The 18,480-nt window shown below is 40.7% G+C and overlaps 3 protein-coding genes across 3 annotated transcripts in view; 2 read left to right on the top strand and 1 right to left on the bottom strand.

Moving 5' to 3' along the window:
* LOC109486653 (mucin-5AC-like) overlaps positions 1 to 5,267 on the top strand; it is an 8,539-nt gene extending 3,272 nt beyond the window's left edge. Inside the window, exons 3-10 of the mRNA XM_019790506.1 lie at positions 285 to 343; positions 750 to 904; positions 2,016 to 2,169; positions 3,119 to 3,183; positions 3,662 to 3,788; positions 4,034 to 4,253; positions 4,501 to 4,551; positions 4,969 to 5,267. Coding sequence (XP_019646065.1) covers positions 285 to 343; positions 750 to 904; positions 2,016 to 2,169; positions 3,119 to 3,183; positions 3,662 to 3,788; positions 4,034 to 4,253; positions 4,501 to 4,551; positions 4,969 to 4,998 — 861 coding nt within the window. The 3' untranslated portion in view covers positions 4,999 to 5,267. The remainder of the gene's footprint in view (positions 1 to 284; positions 344 to 749; positions 905 to 2,015; positions 2,170 to 3,118; positions 3,184 to 3,661; positions 3,789 to 4,033; positions 4,254 to 4,500; positions 4,552 to 4,968) is intronic.
* Positions 5,268 to 7,130: 1,863 nt separating this feature from the next.
* The window catches only part of LOC109486720 (glucose-6-phosphatase 3-like), a 12,820-nt gene continuing 1,470 nt past the window's right edge, over positions 7,131 to 18,480 (bottom strand). The window contains exons 3-6 of the mRNA XM_019790611.1: positions 17,832 to 17,934; positions 16,936 to 17,057; positions 13,870 to 13,991; positions 7,131 to 7,913 (exon numbers count right to left, since the gene is read on the bottom strand). Coding sequence (XP_019646170.1) covers positions 7,503 to 7,913; positions 13,870 to 13,991; positions 16,936 to 17,057; positions 17,832 to 17,934 — 758 coding nt within the window. The 3' untranslated portion in view covers positions 7,131 to 7,502. The remainder of the gene's footprint in view (positions 7,914 to 13,869; positions 13,992 to 16,935; positions 17,058 to 17,831; positions 17,935 to 18,480) is intronic.
* Positions 9,219 to 11,909, top strand: LOC109486691 (pantetheinase-like). Its single transcript, XM_019790582.1, has 2 exons — positions 9,219 to 9,551; positions 10,364 to 11,909. Exons 1-2 carry the CDS (start codon positions 9,345 to 9,347, stop codon positions 11,687 to 11,689), a joined length of 1,533 nt encoding a protein of 510 aa, XP_019646141.1. The 5' UTR covers positions 9,219 to 9,344; the 3' UTR covers positions 11,690 to 11,909.

The raw sequence follows: 18,480 nt of genomic DNA on the forward strand, positions 1-18,480 counted from the left end.
TGGGGGNGGGGGGGGGCGCGATACTGACTACCTACAAACCTATTGCTGACGTCACACGGGGCGTTAAGTAACATGTCCTGAGCGATTGGGTCAGATACATGTAGCTGAATAAGACTGAGTGAGTCGGTCAAAATTTCCGGTGAGTTCATGCAATTTCGGAGTTTGTAAACGGTTTAACTTTTACAATATGATGATATAATTTTATTTGGTTAAAACAGTGCTGTCTAAAGACGTATCTTACCGCTTTTTGTGTAAGTTACAATTAACGTTCTTATCATCTGCAGACCAACAAGCTGTATGAAGGCGACCCGACGTATGTTGAATGTCGAGTCAACAATTTCAAGTAAGTTTTATTTACATGGTTCAAATGCATGTTATTGGTATGCTACCCCTTTATCACACACACACAAACACACACACATACCGACACACACACACACATACACACACGCACACGCATACACACACAAAACACACATATATGATCTGCAAGTTGATCTGTATGTACACCTTGTTTTGTTGAATTGTACCAGTCAATTGTTTTAACGTTATAGCTAACATAGGTATCCGCAACTTCACTGTTCGATTGATACGAGATTGGGCAAAGCAGTATGAAAGAAGAAGAAGAGTGCATTCAGTATGCGATCAGAGAGTAACAATGATTGTACGGTGTTGTACGAGGCATGTGGCCAGGCCCTAAATTGTTTAAGACAGCAGTGTGTGATAATGTACCTTATCTGTTTCCCCAGCCCGGGAAGTGTAGTGGCGAACATGACGCTGATTTTCCAGGAGGTACTAGACGTTGCGGGTGAGCAGGAGAAGGTTGTAGCGGTGTACACGGCCACACGGGACGGCAGTCTCGGTAACCTCACCGTGCTGGACGTGCAAGTAGAACTCTCTAATGGTGAGCTTTCAAGGGCAATCATCTATACTTGTATAATGTTAAAATATCCAGAAAATTGATATGTAGAACATGTAGCAATTTTGGTAGGAGGAGGTAATTGTGTACTACAATAAGGAAGGAATCATCGTGCTGTATTTGCAGTGTCATGAATTTTCAATGAAGATTGTGACCTTTCTATCATATATATGTGGCCCCCATTTTCCGTTGCAACATGCAATACAAAGGTCAAAGTCTTCCCCACCAACCACTGCTTGGAGAGTAGCTAGATTGTAATTGTTTGCTATGTGCATGTTGCTTGTGGATTTAAGATATCGAATCGGATGTCTTTCTTCGAAGTAGCCTTGGTTCCATCCTGGTTGGTTTACGTTGGCTTTTGCGATTGTGGGACATAAACTAACCAGGATGGTTCCCAGGCTAGCGTTCTTTGACTAAGAGAATGTCCATACATCTGTAATATTTGAGGTCTGGTGGTCGTTTGGTATCTTAGCTTCTATATATCTTAGTATATAGAGAGATCCAAACAGTTCGATCACTTCTGCTGAGCCGGGTTTATTGATCCGTATGTTAACTCTAATACAGGTAGATGTGGTCTAATGGTTACAAAGGAGTTTTAGCACTCAGTTACACAGAGAGTTACCAATGGTCTAGGATTACACAGATGAGATACTAACACTTATACAGTACTAATCTACAGAGCTATAACTACACATGTACACGTACCTGAGTCCTTGGTCACCGACTAACTAACACAGCGATTGTCTCAATAGTCCCTAACCTGATTGGTTGCTCTCACCAACCAATCAGGGCCTGCCTAGACGCGCAAATAATGCATAGCTCTCTATAACAAGTCTTTCCACGTGATCATTTACATATTACCCTAATTACAATATTCATAATAAGTCATAACCGTTACACATCCTGTTGTCCAGTGTAACAGTGGAGGGTTTATAAGCGCTACCAACTGACCCGGCCGATGGGTCTAGACCTTTTAGCTGAGTGGTTTGAGTGTCGGATTTGAAGCTGGTGCTCGGGAAGTTGTGGGTTTGAACCCCGGCCCGGGACCAGGTTTTATTTTATCTGTTTCTACTCACTCCTCCTGTTTCTTACACAGGTGAGACTGCAAACATCACCGACTGCACGTGTCCAGACGGGCTGCAGTGTGTCCAGTACGGTACAGCCTGTGTAGCAACCTGCAGTCTCAACCAGGGATACTGTCTCAACAACGGGGTCTGTTCCAGTAGTGGCACGCAAAGTCTCAAGTGCACGTGGGTAGAACAGTCATACCAAATGTTGATCTGATTATTTTCTGATTATTTATGAATTTTCGCTGTTTAAAAAAAAAGTTTTTGCCCATAGGCCATGTTGATTACTAGAATATGGATGACATCCTCTGGGAAACCCAAAACTGATGCGAGCGTGCGAATAAGAAAAAGTTTGGCAAATAAAAAGTTGTTTTCATTGAGAAATCTACGTGGTTATGAAGGTTGAACAAATGACACAGCATATGGTGTGGCGAATAATCTAGTCTTCAAATTCATTTCTTTACATTTTCGACTTTTTCGTTTGATTTTGGCTTTCTACGGCATTGGTATCCTTTTCCAATATTTTTTCTTTTGCAACTTGCTGTATATATTTGCTCATTTTGCAACTGTTTTGTATGATTTACAGTATGGTTGAAAACTTTTTTTAAATTGGAAATGGCCCAAAATTCATGCGCGTGCTGATGTCATCCATATAATCAAATTAACATTGCCATACTTAAAATCATAGAAAGCAGCTGCAAAATGAGCAAATACTAATATATGCTGTAATTGAAAAAGATATTGATAAATGCTGTAGAATGCCAAAATCAATTCCAAAGGAAAAAAAAAAGATGTGCAGAAATGAAAATTCAGAAAAAGTGAAAAGTCAGTTGCAGAAAAAGGGAAAGTCAGTCGCTATACTAATACTCTGTGTGTTCAGTCATTTGTTAGATTTCCAAACCTTTTTTATTCGCACGCTCACATCAGTTTTAGGGTTCCCAGATGATGTCATTCATATAATCAAATCAACATGGCCAAAGGGGTGCTAAAAGGTCACTTGAAGTTGAATGTATTGCAGCAGAATCCATCAGTTTGAAGAATGACCCCTGGCACAGCAGCCTCATACTATGTGTCTCATTGTTGTGAAGAATTTTACCAGGAGAAAAATTTATAAATGTATGTCATTCTACAGGTGTGATGAATCTGGAGGTGTCAAGTACACAGGGACAACATGTGAGCAGACTCTTACACAAGATGGTAAGTAGCCCAATATTATCAAAATGTACATGCACATAGAGAGTATGCAATGTACAACAATTATACTATTTCAAATTTCTGTAACAGCTTCAGCTTAGGTGTTCCTCAAGGCTGAATACTAGGCCCAATATTATCAAAATGTACATGTACATAGAGGGTATGCAATGTACAACAATTATACTATTTCAAATTTCTGTAACAGCTTCAGCTTAGGTGTTCCTCAAGGCTGAATACTAGGCCCAATATTATCAAATGTTATGTACATCTAGGGAGTATGCAATGTACAACAATTATATACTATTATATACTTATTATTATACTATTTCAAATTTCTGTAACAGCATCAGCACTAATAGACATTTAAAAAAAAGGAATAGACATTTAAGTAAAACAAAAATGCTGAAACACAACATTCTGACTTTATCAGATGTACAATAAGCCACTTGCTAACATCATTCCCTTAACATCTTCCTTACAGCGGTGGTCCAGCTGTTACCATACATCATTGTGGCAGCCTCTGTGGCAGGAGTTCTCATCCTGGTGGTGCTGCTACTGGTGGTGGCCACCTGTTGTAAGAAGAGACGCTCTGGGCGCTACAAGAACAGGTAAACACTGCCCCCTAGCAAGTTGTTAACAAAGTACAAATGTACAAGATACCTGCATGAGACTGATGCAGATTTCACATGTCACCAACTAAACTTTGACGGAAATAAGACATTTATTCAAGTAAATTGGAGTTTCAATTTGCTAAGCGTATTACATGTATATTCATTAGTCCTTAAAAATGTTGCTACATTGTCAAGGTGTACCTTTCACTAATGCTTTTCTGTTATCCCTATTACCTGTACAGGTATGTAGCTGACAAACTGGCCCAGGAAAGAGGACTATTCCAGCCCATCATTCCGCAGGCTGGCTGGGCAGAGAGTAACGTGGATGAGGACGGACACCATGTTCACATGTTTGACAACTTTGGCTACGAAGGGAAGACCCAGCTACGAGGGGAGGTGGAAGGAAGCCTAAATCGTGCACCAAGCAAGTTCTCAGTACAGAACATAGACCCAACTGTCCCAGTAAGTATAGATGTGTTCCTCAAGGCTCAATACTGGGCCCAATATGATTTAATGTACTTGGCATTTTAGCATACGTGAAGACATTTGCAGTGAGACTAGTTTGAACAAACTGTGTTCTATTTGACAATTGGAATGTCACCAGTATGACTTTAAAAAAAATGCAGTATTAAAATGCTGAAATTGTTTGGAAGATATTACTTCTTTCTGAATGCATCCCAAGTTACAATGCTTAATCTTGTTTATATAGTTCAAGATCAAGCGGCCAAAGTACGACCCTCAACCTTATGGTGTCTACAGGGTAAGTTATCATCTTAATTATCATCTCACATTTCATACAAAAAAGGAAACAAAAAAGTGATACCAAATAAAAGAGTGGCCTTATTTCACACTATAACAAAACTTCACGATTGGCACTTTTGACCAATTGCTTATGTCACGTATCAGTAAAGTCTTGTGTGAATAAGGTCACGTGTTTGTAACTGTAACTCTCGCGAGATCACGTTGTGAAGTGATTGGTCATTAATTATCCTGATGAAGGCGATAGTGGTCGCTGAAAATTTGATCCCTGTACAATTGTGTGTTGGACTAACATTTAACATTTTACTATATATAACAAAACTTTATATTACAAAATGCTTGCTCTGCATCAAATGTTATCATTTTGAGCAGAATTCTTAAGAACAAAACTGACTGAATTCTTATTTTCTCCCAACAGCAAGTCAGTGAGCCAGAGACAAGATTGTAGCTGCGCTACCTTCTAATATGTTGAACTCACTCTCTATGCAATCCTTATGTAACCAATATTATTGAGCAGCGGCTAGCTCTACAACATCAAGTCCTTCACACATCTCAAGCATCATGGAACTGGAAAATTTGTTTGTCAGGCTAGGAAAATATAAAATTTCATCTGAAATTTGAAACAGTATGGATAAAAGTACAGATTAAAATAGTTATTTGGACAGAGGATTGTCGATTTTCAGTGTACATGTATGAGGCATGTTTATCAAATAAATTGGAAGTAAGTGTAACTATTTTCTAGTGTCATAATTTCATACTTAATGCTTCGACATGACAACAGCAGTTAGGTTTTAGATTTTAGATTTTTGTGTATGACATAAAACATCAACACTGGGAACTATTTGGGGTCATTGATATCCCTTAGACTTGTGGTATGCTACTGTAACAGTAAACTGTAGACTCTACACCAACTTGTGACAGAACTTAATACTTTCTAGCATAAATTAGAGTAGAAAAAGTGAATTTTCTTTGATCACTGTGCTTGTACAGTTTTTGTGTTTAGTAACATTGGTATGTTATTGAATGTTAATGTACGTAATATATGGATTTACATAATTCTTATTACCTGAAAAATCTTATGAAAGTTGAATTTCTGTAAATGTTTGTGTCAAATATCATTGCTGAAATGACACTTGTTAAAAATGACAAATACATAAGAATTTATGCTTTTTAACGTTACAATTATTATGTCACAATATATATACAATGTCACAATGTATTATAATGTGCCTAGAATATGAGATCTTTTAGATCTAGAGAAGATACATTTGTATTATTTTGTGATATGACAGAGAGAGACATAGGCTTTTGTAGAGTATTTGTACACAATAGTATTTTATGGGGTAAAATGATGTATCATCAAGGATAAAGCTGTAAAATATATATTCTATAACAATTTAAACTTTTCTACTCTTTCATACGTAAAATCTGTCAAACTCATTTGAGCTACATAAATTGAAATTCACGTATCTATATGTCCTTGGCTGGTCCAAAGACTTTTCATTGTGTAAGAAAATGTTACTTTCTGGTTACATGTATATCATCTCATGTATTTAGCATTAGTATGTAAGCATACCATGTATTTAAGTCTGTAAAACATACATGCTCAACAAGGATTTTACTGTGTAAAGGGTGTTCAACTAGAAAAACTGGATACTGAAGCAATTGTGCAGTTGTGCCAAAGATGTTTATGTTTACCGAAGGAAAACATATTGTTTTTGCTCAGTTTCTTCCTCTTCTTCTTCTCCAGTGACCTCTGACCTGACATGATTTGTTGACATCTGTCACCATGGTGACTGGTGTTGGGTTACATAATGTTGCAATTTCATGGTCTGCTATGCTCCTGTCACCATATATTAGTAGTACATGTATGTGAATGTGTTTGAGTAAGAATTAACAGAGCAGACCATGTCCGAAGGTAAACATTACTAGTATGCATTTGCTTTGCAAATGTTAGTTATGAAAATACATTGTAATACATTAAAATGAATGTTTGGAGAGGAATAAGACAGATACCCTGTATTTAATCATTCAAGAAAATGACTTGCCACGCAGTTTCCAGATATCACATTGCATAACTTTTTACTTTTAATATGCAAGAAATTTGAGACTGGCTTACAACAACAGAAAACCTGAGATTGAATCTATGTGCACCGGTACATTGCCAACATTGTCTTGAAAACCTGCAAGATCATACATTGATATTTAAAAAATTGTCAGAGATATAATCTTAATCACTCAGTGATTGCTCTGGGAAGCATAGTGCCTCAACATTATACCATGGCATATTGCAAAAAGTATGTCACTAAATGATTATGGATTTTTTAATTGAAAAATAAAAACAATTTGGGTCATGTACATGTATATGACAGGGTGTCTATTTAAAGGTCTTTCCTATCTTTGTATATTGAATATGGGATTTAATTAAATCTTTCTGCACAATGACTTGCCTGTAATCCTTTTATGCAACAAATACAAAAAGCATAACTGTAATACGTCGGTGAAGGTTAGACATCCAGGTAATACGATATGCCAAAAAGCAAATACTCATGACAAGCAACTGGATATAATTTTCCAAAATCATATCCAGTTGCTTGAGTAACTGCTTTTTGGCATAACTGTGATACAGCCACAGAACATGGGATCATCATCAGTATTGTGCATTTTACATTCATTTGGCAATGTATTGCAAATATAACCACACCAGAATTACATGTAATAGAATCTGTAGATGACTTTTTTAGGCATGACTTTTCACATTTTGGCATGCGCAACAGATTACTGAAATTGAATTATTCTTAAGTACACAAAAATTGCATACATTGACAAACAGATGGAATTTTTGAGGATGGAAATGAGACATTTTGTATAAATGTATCTACAAAATAGCTATTTCATCTATTATCAAATTACAATGTAATCTTTACTCACATATCCATGAATGTATATCCTTCACCAATTTTTCTGTTTTTTCTGGATCATTTTTCTAAAACCTGTCACAAGGCTGATGACTGCTACAGTCAAAAAGCCACTTTTGATGAAAACCAGTGAGTACAACAAGACCTGTGGGTCCTGGGGTAGAACCCAGTACTCGGTACTCAGTGTTAAAGACAGTAAGAACAGAATAAAGCCAACAGTGCTGACACCACTAGCTTTACCTTCATGTGAGCTAGTGTCCAGGGGGTTGTGGGTTCTAGTCCCGACCTGCGGGAGGATGGAGTGAAGGGCTACAGCCAGACCCAGCGAGGAGCCAGAATCTCGTGCTATAGAGAAGAAGGGTGTTGTGCCCAGATGTACCCAGTCAGGGTTTGCACACCACTGCATCGCTTTCTGTATAGACCAGGAGGGATCCACCCTGAACAACTGTAGAAATGAAGAAAAAAATCTTTTATGTTAGGCCACACCGACTTAATGATACCTTTTTCCCATGGGCTAAGGTTCTATAATGCATTAGAGCGTACTTTTTACACAACACTAATCTTATCTTTCCTATTTAGGCCACACCGACTTAAATTTATGGATGACATCCGCGCGCGCATTGACTTTCACTGGTTCTCAAAAAAAAAAAAGATCACGTCTCTTGGCCTAAGTTGTGCATAGTAGTTAGCGACAATAGGGAGCCGGTGGAGGATGGTACCCAGGCAACTGAAGCTCCACGACTCAAGAACTTACATACGTACGTGCATACGTACAGTGCCGACTAATAAATTCCGCAAAAGACCAGCATGTGCCAGCTTCTCTTATATGTCGCTATGTACTGCCGCAAATTCACAATACCAGCTTTGTATTCCTGTGGTTTAGTAACATTTTTATTTTTGGCCGGAATTTTTTTTATTTGCCCGCGTGCACTAGTTTGTGGGTCTTCAGAGGATGTCATCCATAAAATTAAGACGGTGTGGCCTTAATATAAAACACAAGAAACGCTACCTTAAAACAGGTAGGTTGTAAGACAGATATGTAATAGTATTTCAAACGTACAAACATTCTTCAGTTGACATTCGCAAAGTGGGAACAGGTAATTATCGTTCATGTGAAGCAGAGAACAATAAATAAACCTAGCGCGGGCGATACAGCCCTCTCCGTCGATGCAACTCTCCCCAAAATCAAGGCCCAATCTTCGAAAAGAAACAGTTTGCACAGGAGGCTATGAATGCCGTGTTATACCATTTGAAGAAGGCCATTATAGACTCATTAGATGTCTAAAGTGAACTCCTATGACCGACTTACTAAGTATTTCCCTGGCGTATACACTCAGTCCATTTGGCCAAGTTTTGCAAGGCTAGAGCCACACCTTGAGCATGTTAAAAATCTCACAGCACTTGCGAAAAGAGCAGGGGTCATTCTGGTGTGAGTGGGTCAATCAAACCTTACAGTCTGATCTTACGGAGCTTGTAATGTACATGTACAAAACTGGCATGTTACACCTAAAGGCGGTTCACTGGCTATGCAAAAATAAGAAACAATTCTACTATAATTCTATATGGTTCTACTATTATTCAGCAACCCTTTTAAGAGACCAGTGTCATTCTTTAGCTTCTTTCGAACAACCTTTCGTAGTGGCCCTCTATTACGATAGAAATGAAATCACCTACTTGCATCATGTCCAATGTTAATCTATTAGTTAAACTAGGTTTGCTCTTCAGGCATCTAAATTGTATGAGAATTGAGCACTGTGTAACATTACAGGGACCCCTCTTAAGAAAAATGGAACGTGCCACTTCCAATTAATTGTTCTAACAACTGCTGAACATCGCGACCAGCATAGTTTGTGACAAACGTCATCAAACCGACAACATGAAGACGTTGGGCACACTTACGTTTCTGTGGATGGCACAGACTGTGTGGTGTTACGACAACACGAGTTTTGTGGCAGCCGTGTACGAACATGCCGTTATGTGGACGTATGACCTTAGCCAGCCCCCAACTAGGCAAGAAGCGCTGGACTTCATGAAACAAAACCTGGACGTCTACCAAGTTCAGACAAGAGAAGCCAAGCTGCAGGTAGGATCAAGACTTCTGACTTAATCATGTTTTAGAAGGAATGTTCAGAAAAACCATTAGTACTATGGCTTTGGGTACAACCTTAATAGGTTTTCCAAATGCAGTCTCAAGTCTGTCTTTTTTCTTGAGTTTTTACCATTGAATCTTGGACAAATTGAATTTCGGCGCTGTCACATTCGACGTTTTGATGCCGTGGAATTTTCAAGAGCAGGCCGTGACAGAACCAACCGCCAGAAAAAATTTAAGACAGACTTTTCCGTTATAAGGCAGCTGAATTTTGCAGAACACATACATGGTTATATTAAGAATGCCCTCGTATGATGATAATTGATCATACGACATATATGACCTAACGGACATTGACCTGCCTCCTCATCCTTGCTATCAGCAGTTTTGTTTGCTTACAACCTCATAAGGCACAGAGCTGAAGACTTGTGAAGTCGGTAAAAAAGAAGACCAAGCAGGTGCACAAAAAAAAAAAAAGAAGTAACGAATATAACTTATAAGCCAGAGCTATTGGCAAAATAATGTATTTACAAAGTACCGGTAACGCGTTTGCCTGTCATGTATATGTTTATTTAGCCTATAATTTATAATATTGAAATGCTCTTTAGCAAGGGTTGCTTTTCGGCAAACAAAGGGTACTTACAGCTGGCACAGTTTGCTACTCACTGTGATAAAATGTGACCTTTGGGCCGGAGTGTTACATAGATGTATTGGTGTTGCAACACTTTGTGTTAATTGCATCATACATATCTTCAAGCTCTTTTTTCTGTTACAAGTTCAGCATTTTGTGTTTGCTTTTCCCACAGGGTGCGGACATAATAGTCTTTCCCGAGGACGGAATCTACGGATTCCAATCACGAGATGACTTATATCCGTACTTGGAGACGATCCCCGACCCGGAAAAAATTGTATGGAACCCTTGCGACGATCCCGGCCGCTTCAACGACACCCAAGTCCAGCGTGAACTAAGCTGCATGGCCAAAGAAAACGACATCTACATTGTCGCAAACTTAGGCGACAAACAGTTTTGCGACGTTTCTGAGGACAGCTCCTGCCCTGCTGACGGTAGATACCAGTTTAACACGGACGTGGTCTTCGATAACCAAGGCACAATCATCGCCAGGTACCACAAGGAGCACCTGTTCATGAACGAACTCCAGTTCAACCGTCCGCCGTCAGTGGAGTTCACAACTTTCCAGACCCTGTTCGGGAAGTTCGGTGTCTTCACCTGTTTTGATATTCTGTTCCACGACCCTGCCGTAGGTTTGGTGGAAGATTACGGCGTGGATACAATCGTGTTCCCCACGGCTTGGATGGACGTTTTACCTCTTTTCGTATCCGTGGAATTCCACCAAGCCTGGGCCATAGGCATGGGTGTCAACTTCCTGTCGGCTAACACACACGTCATCGAAAGACGTATGAGCGGAAGTACTATCTCCACCCCTTCCGGTGCCGTTAGCTACTATCACGACATGAACTCGACTGAAGGAAGGCTATTGGTCGCAGAAGTCCCCATCAAACCAATGAAAAGGGCCGTTACAACCACTGAGCTACCAATCACAGAGCACGACACAGCTTTCATTTCTGACTTGTTCGGTGACCCCTTCACTTTCGTTGAGCTGCAGAAGGAAAGTGACTACGTCATTGTCTGTCAAAATGGCTTGTGCTGTAGCCTAAATTACACTAAATCAGGAAGCTCGTCGGAAATCTACGCTTTCGGCGCCTTTGACGACCTTCACACGAATGAAGGACAATACTACCTGCAGATCTGCGCACTCGTCAAGTGCGCCGACTCGTCACGTGACAGCTGCGGCCAGCCGACCAGCGACGCGCAGACGACATTCTCCCACCTCCAGTTGGCAGGAAACTTCAAGTTCCCTCACGTCTTCCCAGAGGTTCTGACGAAGGATGTTGGTATCGACCTTGCAGTGGGCGAATGGAGTTATGAAGACGGTACCTTAGTGAGCACATCCGGGATCTCCAAACCCCTACTTTCAGCCGCTCTATTCGGAAGGGTGTACGAAAGGGATGACGGGAAATTCCAACATGCAAGTGGCGCGAAGCAGCTCTACCCTTACCCCCTTCTGCTGTTCATCATATTCTCTGTGTTACAGGGCATCTTAGTCGAATGATTGGAACTGTATAAGGAAATTTGCTCTGCACCAGAGGCGTTGCCAAAAAGGCACCTACTGCACAAGGCTGTGCTTACAGATGCTGTTTTTGATTTTGTTTTTATTAGCCAAAACTTGTATTCAAGGATTGCACTGAAGTTTCCTTGTGTGTGTGCGCGCGCGCGCGTGTGTGTGTTTGATTGTGTGAGTGTGTTTGATAGCGTGTGTGTGTGTTATTGATAGCGCGTGTGTGTTATTGATAGTGTGAGTGTGTTTGAGTGTGTGTGTGTGTGTTTGATAGTGTGAGTGTGTCTGTATGAGTGTGTGTCTGTTGCATGTTTGTGTGTGTGTGCGAGTGTGTGTGGGTGAGTGTCTGTGTTTCGTGTTTGTGTGTGTTGCGTGGTAAGGATAAAGGACAGGTGTGTTTAACGTACTGAGTGTGAATAGTATGTTTGCCTGTTTATGGATGGTATTCAGCACCAATGGCAGGTATGTTTAACGGGTGTTTGCCTATGTGTGGACACTACCAGTGTTCAGCAACAAGGACAGGTGTGGTTGCCTGTGTGTGGATGATGATCAACACCAAGAATAGGGGAGGGACTTTATCCTCAAAATCTGCTTGGAGATAGGATATAAGCGACTATTGCCCGAGATATGTGGGATGGTGATAACTTGTTCTGTTCATTCTAGAAGTATATTGTAGTGAAGCGGCAATGTGCCTTCAAGAGAAGATCAACTGAGGACATGGCCATGGTAGGTACAGCTACAAACCTAGCTGAAATGCCATCTAACGGCTAATTCTTGAATTACACCTAGAGATGCTGCTCCATGGTTACGTCCACCACTGTAAGGTTGTCAGACATGCACATGTAGCTATTCTACAGTAGTTACAATCCACTGTAACATCATTCTTCCTTAAACTTTCACGCTTTCAAGCTTGTGTGTTACGCCAAAGGGAAATTATACCGTCTATACACATACGGATAAAAAATTCCCAGCCTAGGTTGAGGACGTTGGTGTGTTTAAATACTCAAATATGGATGCATTGAAATAAAGTCCAACGTGACAAATATTGGTGCTGCTTGGTTCCTTATTGAATATGAAAAATCAGGCATATTAGCTTGTGTATAGGGTTATATTTCAAGATACGAACATGTATGGTTCAAGACAAAATGTTTTTTAAAGAGCTTCCACAATTTATCATACAGTAAAATTAAGGCCATCCTTGCCAAAACTTCCGCGGAACACCAGTAACCAAGTCAGGGCCCGGCCGGGTTGTTTGAATGAACGAGAAAATAAAAAAAAATACATGTCGAGAATATGCACGAACTATGGTTATGACTATGCTTATCTTTTAAAAGTTTTGTGTATTTTATTATCTTTTGTATTATACTTTCCGGCTAGGAAATGAGTCCCTAGCATAATGTACTCTACTTCCAAACAGCCTTACCCCATGCGGTAGTGTTAGGGACCACCCATTTCAGCACCAAGGACGTCTCCCATAGACACACCATTAGGCCACAGCAAGTAATTTTTATGGATGACATCAGCACGCACATTAATTTTCGCCTGATTTTGAAAAAAAAAATTTTGTTGCCTTCTGACAGTGGTCAACATGCCGAAAATGAGCAAAGATGTCTGTTGCCATGCCGGAAGGTGGATGGCAGATAACTATGAAGAGAGGTAACAAGAAAAGGCTCTGATTTAATGTTTTGTTTCTTACTTTGATGCAGCGATATGTGATACTGGCTGTGTATATGTGATGTTCCCACTGAATCAAAACCATTTGTGCAATGATTGAGTCAAAATTCTAAAATGTAGGAATCTAACTTGTTTTTTTTTCGGCCCGTCTTTTTTTTCCGCCCGCTCGTATTAAATTTGGAGTCATCCATAAAATTTACTTGCTGTGGCCTTACCATGCATAAAGGGTAAAAGAAGGGCCTGCATGGGGGTTCCCAACAAGTAGGACTGCTGGTGAAATAAATAAACTGAAACACATTATGCTGAATTCAGGAAGTCAACTACACAAAATGTGGCCATATCAGTACAAACTTAAGTTAAAAACATCCAATTTAAGTATGGTAAATCAATACAACTTGACTACACCTAACACTAGTAACAGTAACAGAAAAGAGCTCTCACAGTCATACATATACATGGACAGAAGTAGAAGAATACCTAAGAAAACAATGCCAACTCACATGTAGAAGGATACCATAGAGTCCCATAGCTGACACAGCCAGGCCAGCTGACAGTGCAACACACATCCTTGGACGGAAAGACTGCACCTGGACTCGGTTGAACATGTAGCCTATCAGAACACCTGAAACAAGTATAGACTCATATCAGACCTTGGAAATAGATTTTTCCATGGTAGTTGTATGTTCACAGCTTTTGCGGTCACTTCTGTACAACAAAGTTATCATTCTCTCTCTCTCTCTCTCCAGTCGCCTATTGTTTATTGTTAGAAATAATTTGCTGATTTTCTTTTTGCTGCACCGTGAACATAGTGGGGTCGCGTGGCGTAGTGATAGCATGTTCAGCCCAGGTCCAAGAGGTCCCGAGTTCGAATCCTGCCCGGTGTCACTGATCTTGTGCCCTTGGGAAAGGCACTTAACACGACTTTCCTCACTTCACTCAGGTGTACATGAGTACATGTACCTAGCTTTGGCTAGGGATGTCCCTTGGATAGGACATTAAGGTGGCGCTGAGGTCTCGTGGGGTGGTGCAGGGAGGGTATAGGAGTCGGTGACTTCTCAACCTCGTAGCGTCGTAAGATTTAGTTCAAATTTAATGAAATTCACACACAAGTAACAAAAATATGTGTGGATCACATAAATAAAATGTTTTGCAGGAGAAAGTGAGACAATTTAGCAAATTTGTACCTCAAAACTCAACTTCCGGTTCGTGGGGTCCCAATCCGTTTGTGGCAAGTTTAGTGCCTAAAGCTGTCCTAATATCACTAAAACTTTAGTCTAAAGTCATTACTAACACTACAGGCCATGTCCTTATAAAATCATTTTTCAACATTTTGACCAAATTCAACAGATATTAGAGAAATAAGCTTGATTTTTGACGCAAAACTCTGGTGTGTCTCTCGGTCGGGGCAACGACCTCTCCAAAAATGTAACTTTATACGGCCAAGGAAAGGGGTCAACCCCACCACGTGAAACACCCAAATAAGGCATGAACCGAATGAATCCGGAGAAAAATTGCCACAAAAAAGAGGTATCCATTGGCTCCGATGTTTGCCGAAGATGCAAATGAGGCCTGTTATGTAGCCCCACTGCACTGCATTAATTGGAATAATCCCCGTGACGTTCCCACTGGGAACGATCCTGGCAGGGCTGGGATCTGCCTCGCACATGTGTGGACGAGTCCAACTCAAAACAAGTAGCATGCAGGTTCCATATTGTGTTTTGAGTCCATAGTTACATGAAACTACTTACAGTTTGTAGTTAATTTTCATTTCTTTGTTAGTATTTTGCTACCTTATAGCGACAAACATGTATAGTGTGCACCAATAAGTTGTCTACATAAAAGAAACCCTTTTCTTACGTGGTATCTCCCAAGTACCACAGTGGTCGTTACTATCGCTCCAAGATACAGCATGTTCAGGGGTAATCACATGTTTTAATGAAGGGAAACAATATTTTAATGTGATGCTAAAGGCTACAACTCTTTTTATATGACACACAGTGTGTATACAGTGTATTTATCCCTGTCTTTTGTAAGAAACATCCTTCAGTGTAAGCGGGTTGGGTCTTGTGGGCGTAATTGACACCACCCTCCTGTCACAGCTGCTAGCTCTCCCATCTGAATACATCAAGATTCGGGCAACTTCGGACACGTTCCACATGAGTGATAATTGTAACCTCAGCGCCACCTTAAATGGAGGTCCCGTGTTATCAAATCTTTATTGAATATCAACATGGCAGACGTGCCGAAGTACTTCGGTCACGTCTGAATTGGATTGACATTTTACAATTATACATCATACAACAACATCACAATAGATTAAAAACATCATCATCATTTAAAAATCAGCATCAAAAACACGTAGGTTAAAATAGTTCAATTTCAGTTTAAAATACAATTTATATATATACATATACATACATATCACAAGTCTTTAACGGCTCTTACAATGAAGGAATTTTTGTGTCTGTCCGATCGGCTTAATGGGAGCTTAAACTGATTGCTGTTCTTCCTAAGATTATATACAGTGTTCTCTCTTGGTGGGATAAAGTCATTGCAGGGGTTGGTGGGGTCTTGTAGAATCTGTTTTAGCTCTCTCAGTGATGCATCCCTCCTCCTTGACTCGAGAGTGGGCAAGTATCCATGGGGAACTCCGCAAATCCTGAGGCACAGCTTCTGAACTCTTTCCACCTCGTCTGACAGACAACGCGGAAGACCGGCCCAGACGGGGGACCCATACTCCAACACAGGTCGGATAAAGGACTTGTAGATTTGCAGTAGTACTTCCGTGGGTAGGGCAGCACGCCTAGCTACACGCAGGTAGTGTATGCGCGGCTGGACCTTTGCTAGCATGTATTCCACATGAGGACCCCACTTAAGGTCGTTGCTGACCACAATTCCAAGGAGCTTGAGGGAGGTCACTCTCTCAACGGATTCACCATTCAAGGTAAGTGGAGGGGGTACTACAGGGCTGCGGCGACAACTGATGACCATATCTTTGGTCTTTTTAGCATTGGCATTCATGCAGAAAGAGTTTGCCCAGGCGTCAACTTTGTCCAGTGCCACCTGCATTAGACCCGGCAAGGAGGCCATCAAAAACTCTGAGTTCGTTAGATCGTCAGCATATTTAACTGGTGTGATGCTCGGTGGAATTCCTTGATCTAAACTGTTCATGGCGATAATGAAAAGAGTCGGGGAGAGAATCCCCCCTTGGGGTGTACCTGCGAGCACCGGTGTTTGGAGAGAGCCACACCCCACGCACGTTAAAGAACCCACCACACTTATTGAAAAAAGAAGGGGACCTTCCTGGTGTGAGTGGTTCAAATGTTACGGTCTGGTCTCAGGTTTGACATCTTGAAGAGGTGATAATCACCTGTTATGTCAATCCTTCCACAAATGTGGTAAATCTTCATAAACTAAAAAAAATAAAATAAAATATAGTTCTGTGAAGACCTTCATTTTTCTCAGACTGCGACCTTTTGCTATCGTGAGCATAAAGTGAATTACAGCAATATACATGTACTAGTATTGAAAGGAAAGAAGTATAGTACACTAAATTTCATACTGACCTACAGCTGTGCCAAACACCACCTGGTGTGGGAAGTGTGTAGCGATGAACAATCTGGACACACCGGCTGCTGTGAGAATCAGACTGTACACCAGCCAGGGAGCAGCTCTGATCACCGGGTTCCTGAAAATTCAACACAGTTGATTTTATCCTAATATTAATGTTTCTTTCCTTAGCACATCTGTTTGTGGTTGCCTGTACCAAAGTTAATGTACATTCTTGCATCAATTATACTTCTTTTCTTTTTTTTTTCCTAAAGTGCGAAGTACATTATGGTGGTGTCGGGTGGCGTAGTGGTAGATCATTCGACTGTGAACCGGGAGACCCAGGTTCGATCCCGAGTCGTACCCGGGAGATGTCTGGACATGCGCCTGACGTTGTGTCCTTGGGAAAGGTACTTGTACTTTACACGACTTTCCTCACTCCACCCAGGTGTGATTGGGTACCTAACTTCGGTTGGGGCACGCCATATTGAGGTCACCTGGTGACGCCAAATGGCAGCCGCACAGACCCTTGCGACAGTTCCACAAAAATATGGGTGGAACAAATATGTATCATGTGTATTATCATTTTATGTGTATTATTATGTGTACTAGTATTATTACCATTTGTATCATGTGATTGTAAACCCTGCATCACTTCAGCACTATATGGCTGCGATTGCACTGGTGATGTTTGGCCAATAACCATTTATTTATTTACATCTAGAGCCTGCATTTTAACCTTCTCCGTGCTGCCTAACCTGTAGTAACAAACATAGAATTGGGAGCTGAACTGCTCCTTCAGTGTGCTGAAGGTTAACCAGGTAGTGAATGCTTTCCAAAGTTTTACAAGCCTGACAAATCCTGTTGAGATTGTCATTATTTAAGTAGGTCTGATATTTCCATTGTAGCAAACCTTTTCCAACTGTTACTTGGAGCTGCTGATAGATCTGACATCAGACCAGACGCCACCACCCACAGGACTGCTGCTGTCACCATGCAATGGCCTGAGGGGCTGCCTGAAGGGAAAAACAGTAGAAACATCACGTCAATATATTTGTAAATAAGGAATCAGAGATTTCAGACTTCCAGGAAGTATTTGGGTTTTCGTGAATTTCAAGTTCACAGACCTGTTGGAAGTGTTTGGGGTTTTCTGCCTTTATTGGAACTGTGGAGAGGATTGTATGATGTAATTCAATTGGGTATTATATCACATCCTGAATCTCTCTGCCCACTTACTGAGTCCCCTTTAGGCTTGGCCTGCCCATCAATCATGTGTCAAAATCACCTCCCGACCACCATACAATGTACATCTGAAGCAAATGGGGCAGAGACACGAACCCACAACTCAGCCACCAAAAACAATTAATACTTCCAGGCAGTCAGTGGTTCTTTATAGAGGTAAAGTATAAAATTGGTGACGAAAAAAAAATCTAAAGGTTGATAATGATATTGATAGACAAATGCAATTGTAAGATTGATTTTGACAAATACCTACTCTCCAAGCAGAGGTTTGGGTTTGGGGTTATTTTTGGCATGTTTTAGGTCTTTTTATTTCGGGTTTC

Source organism: Branchiostoma belcheri, unplaced genomic scaffold, assembly GCF_001625305.1.
Source record: "Branchiostoma belcheri isolate BF01 breed outbred unplaced genomic scaffold, Haploidv18h27 scaffold82, whole genome shotgun sequence".
NCBI classification, from domain to species: Eukaryota; Metazoa; Chordata; class Leptocardii; order Amphioxiformes; family Branchiostomatidae; genus Branchiostoma; species Branchiostoma belcheri.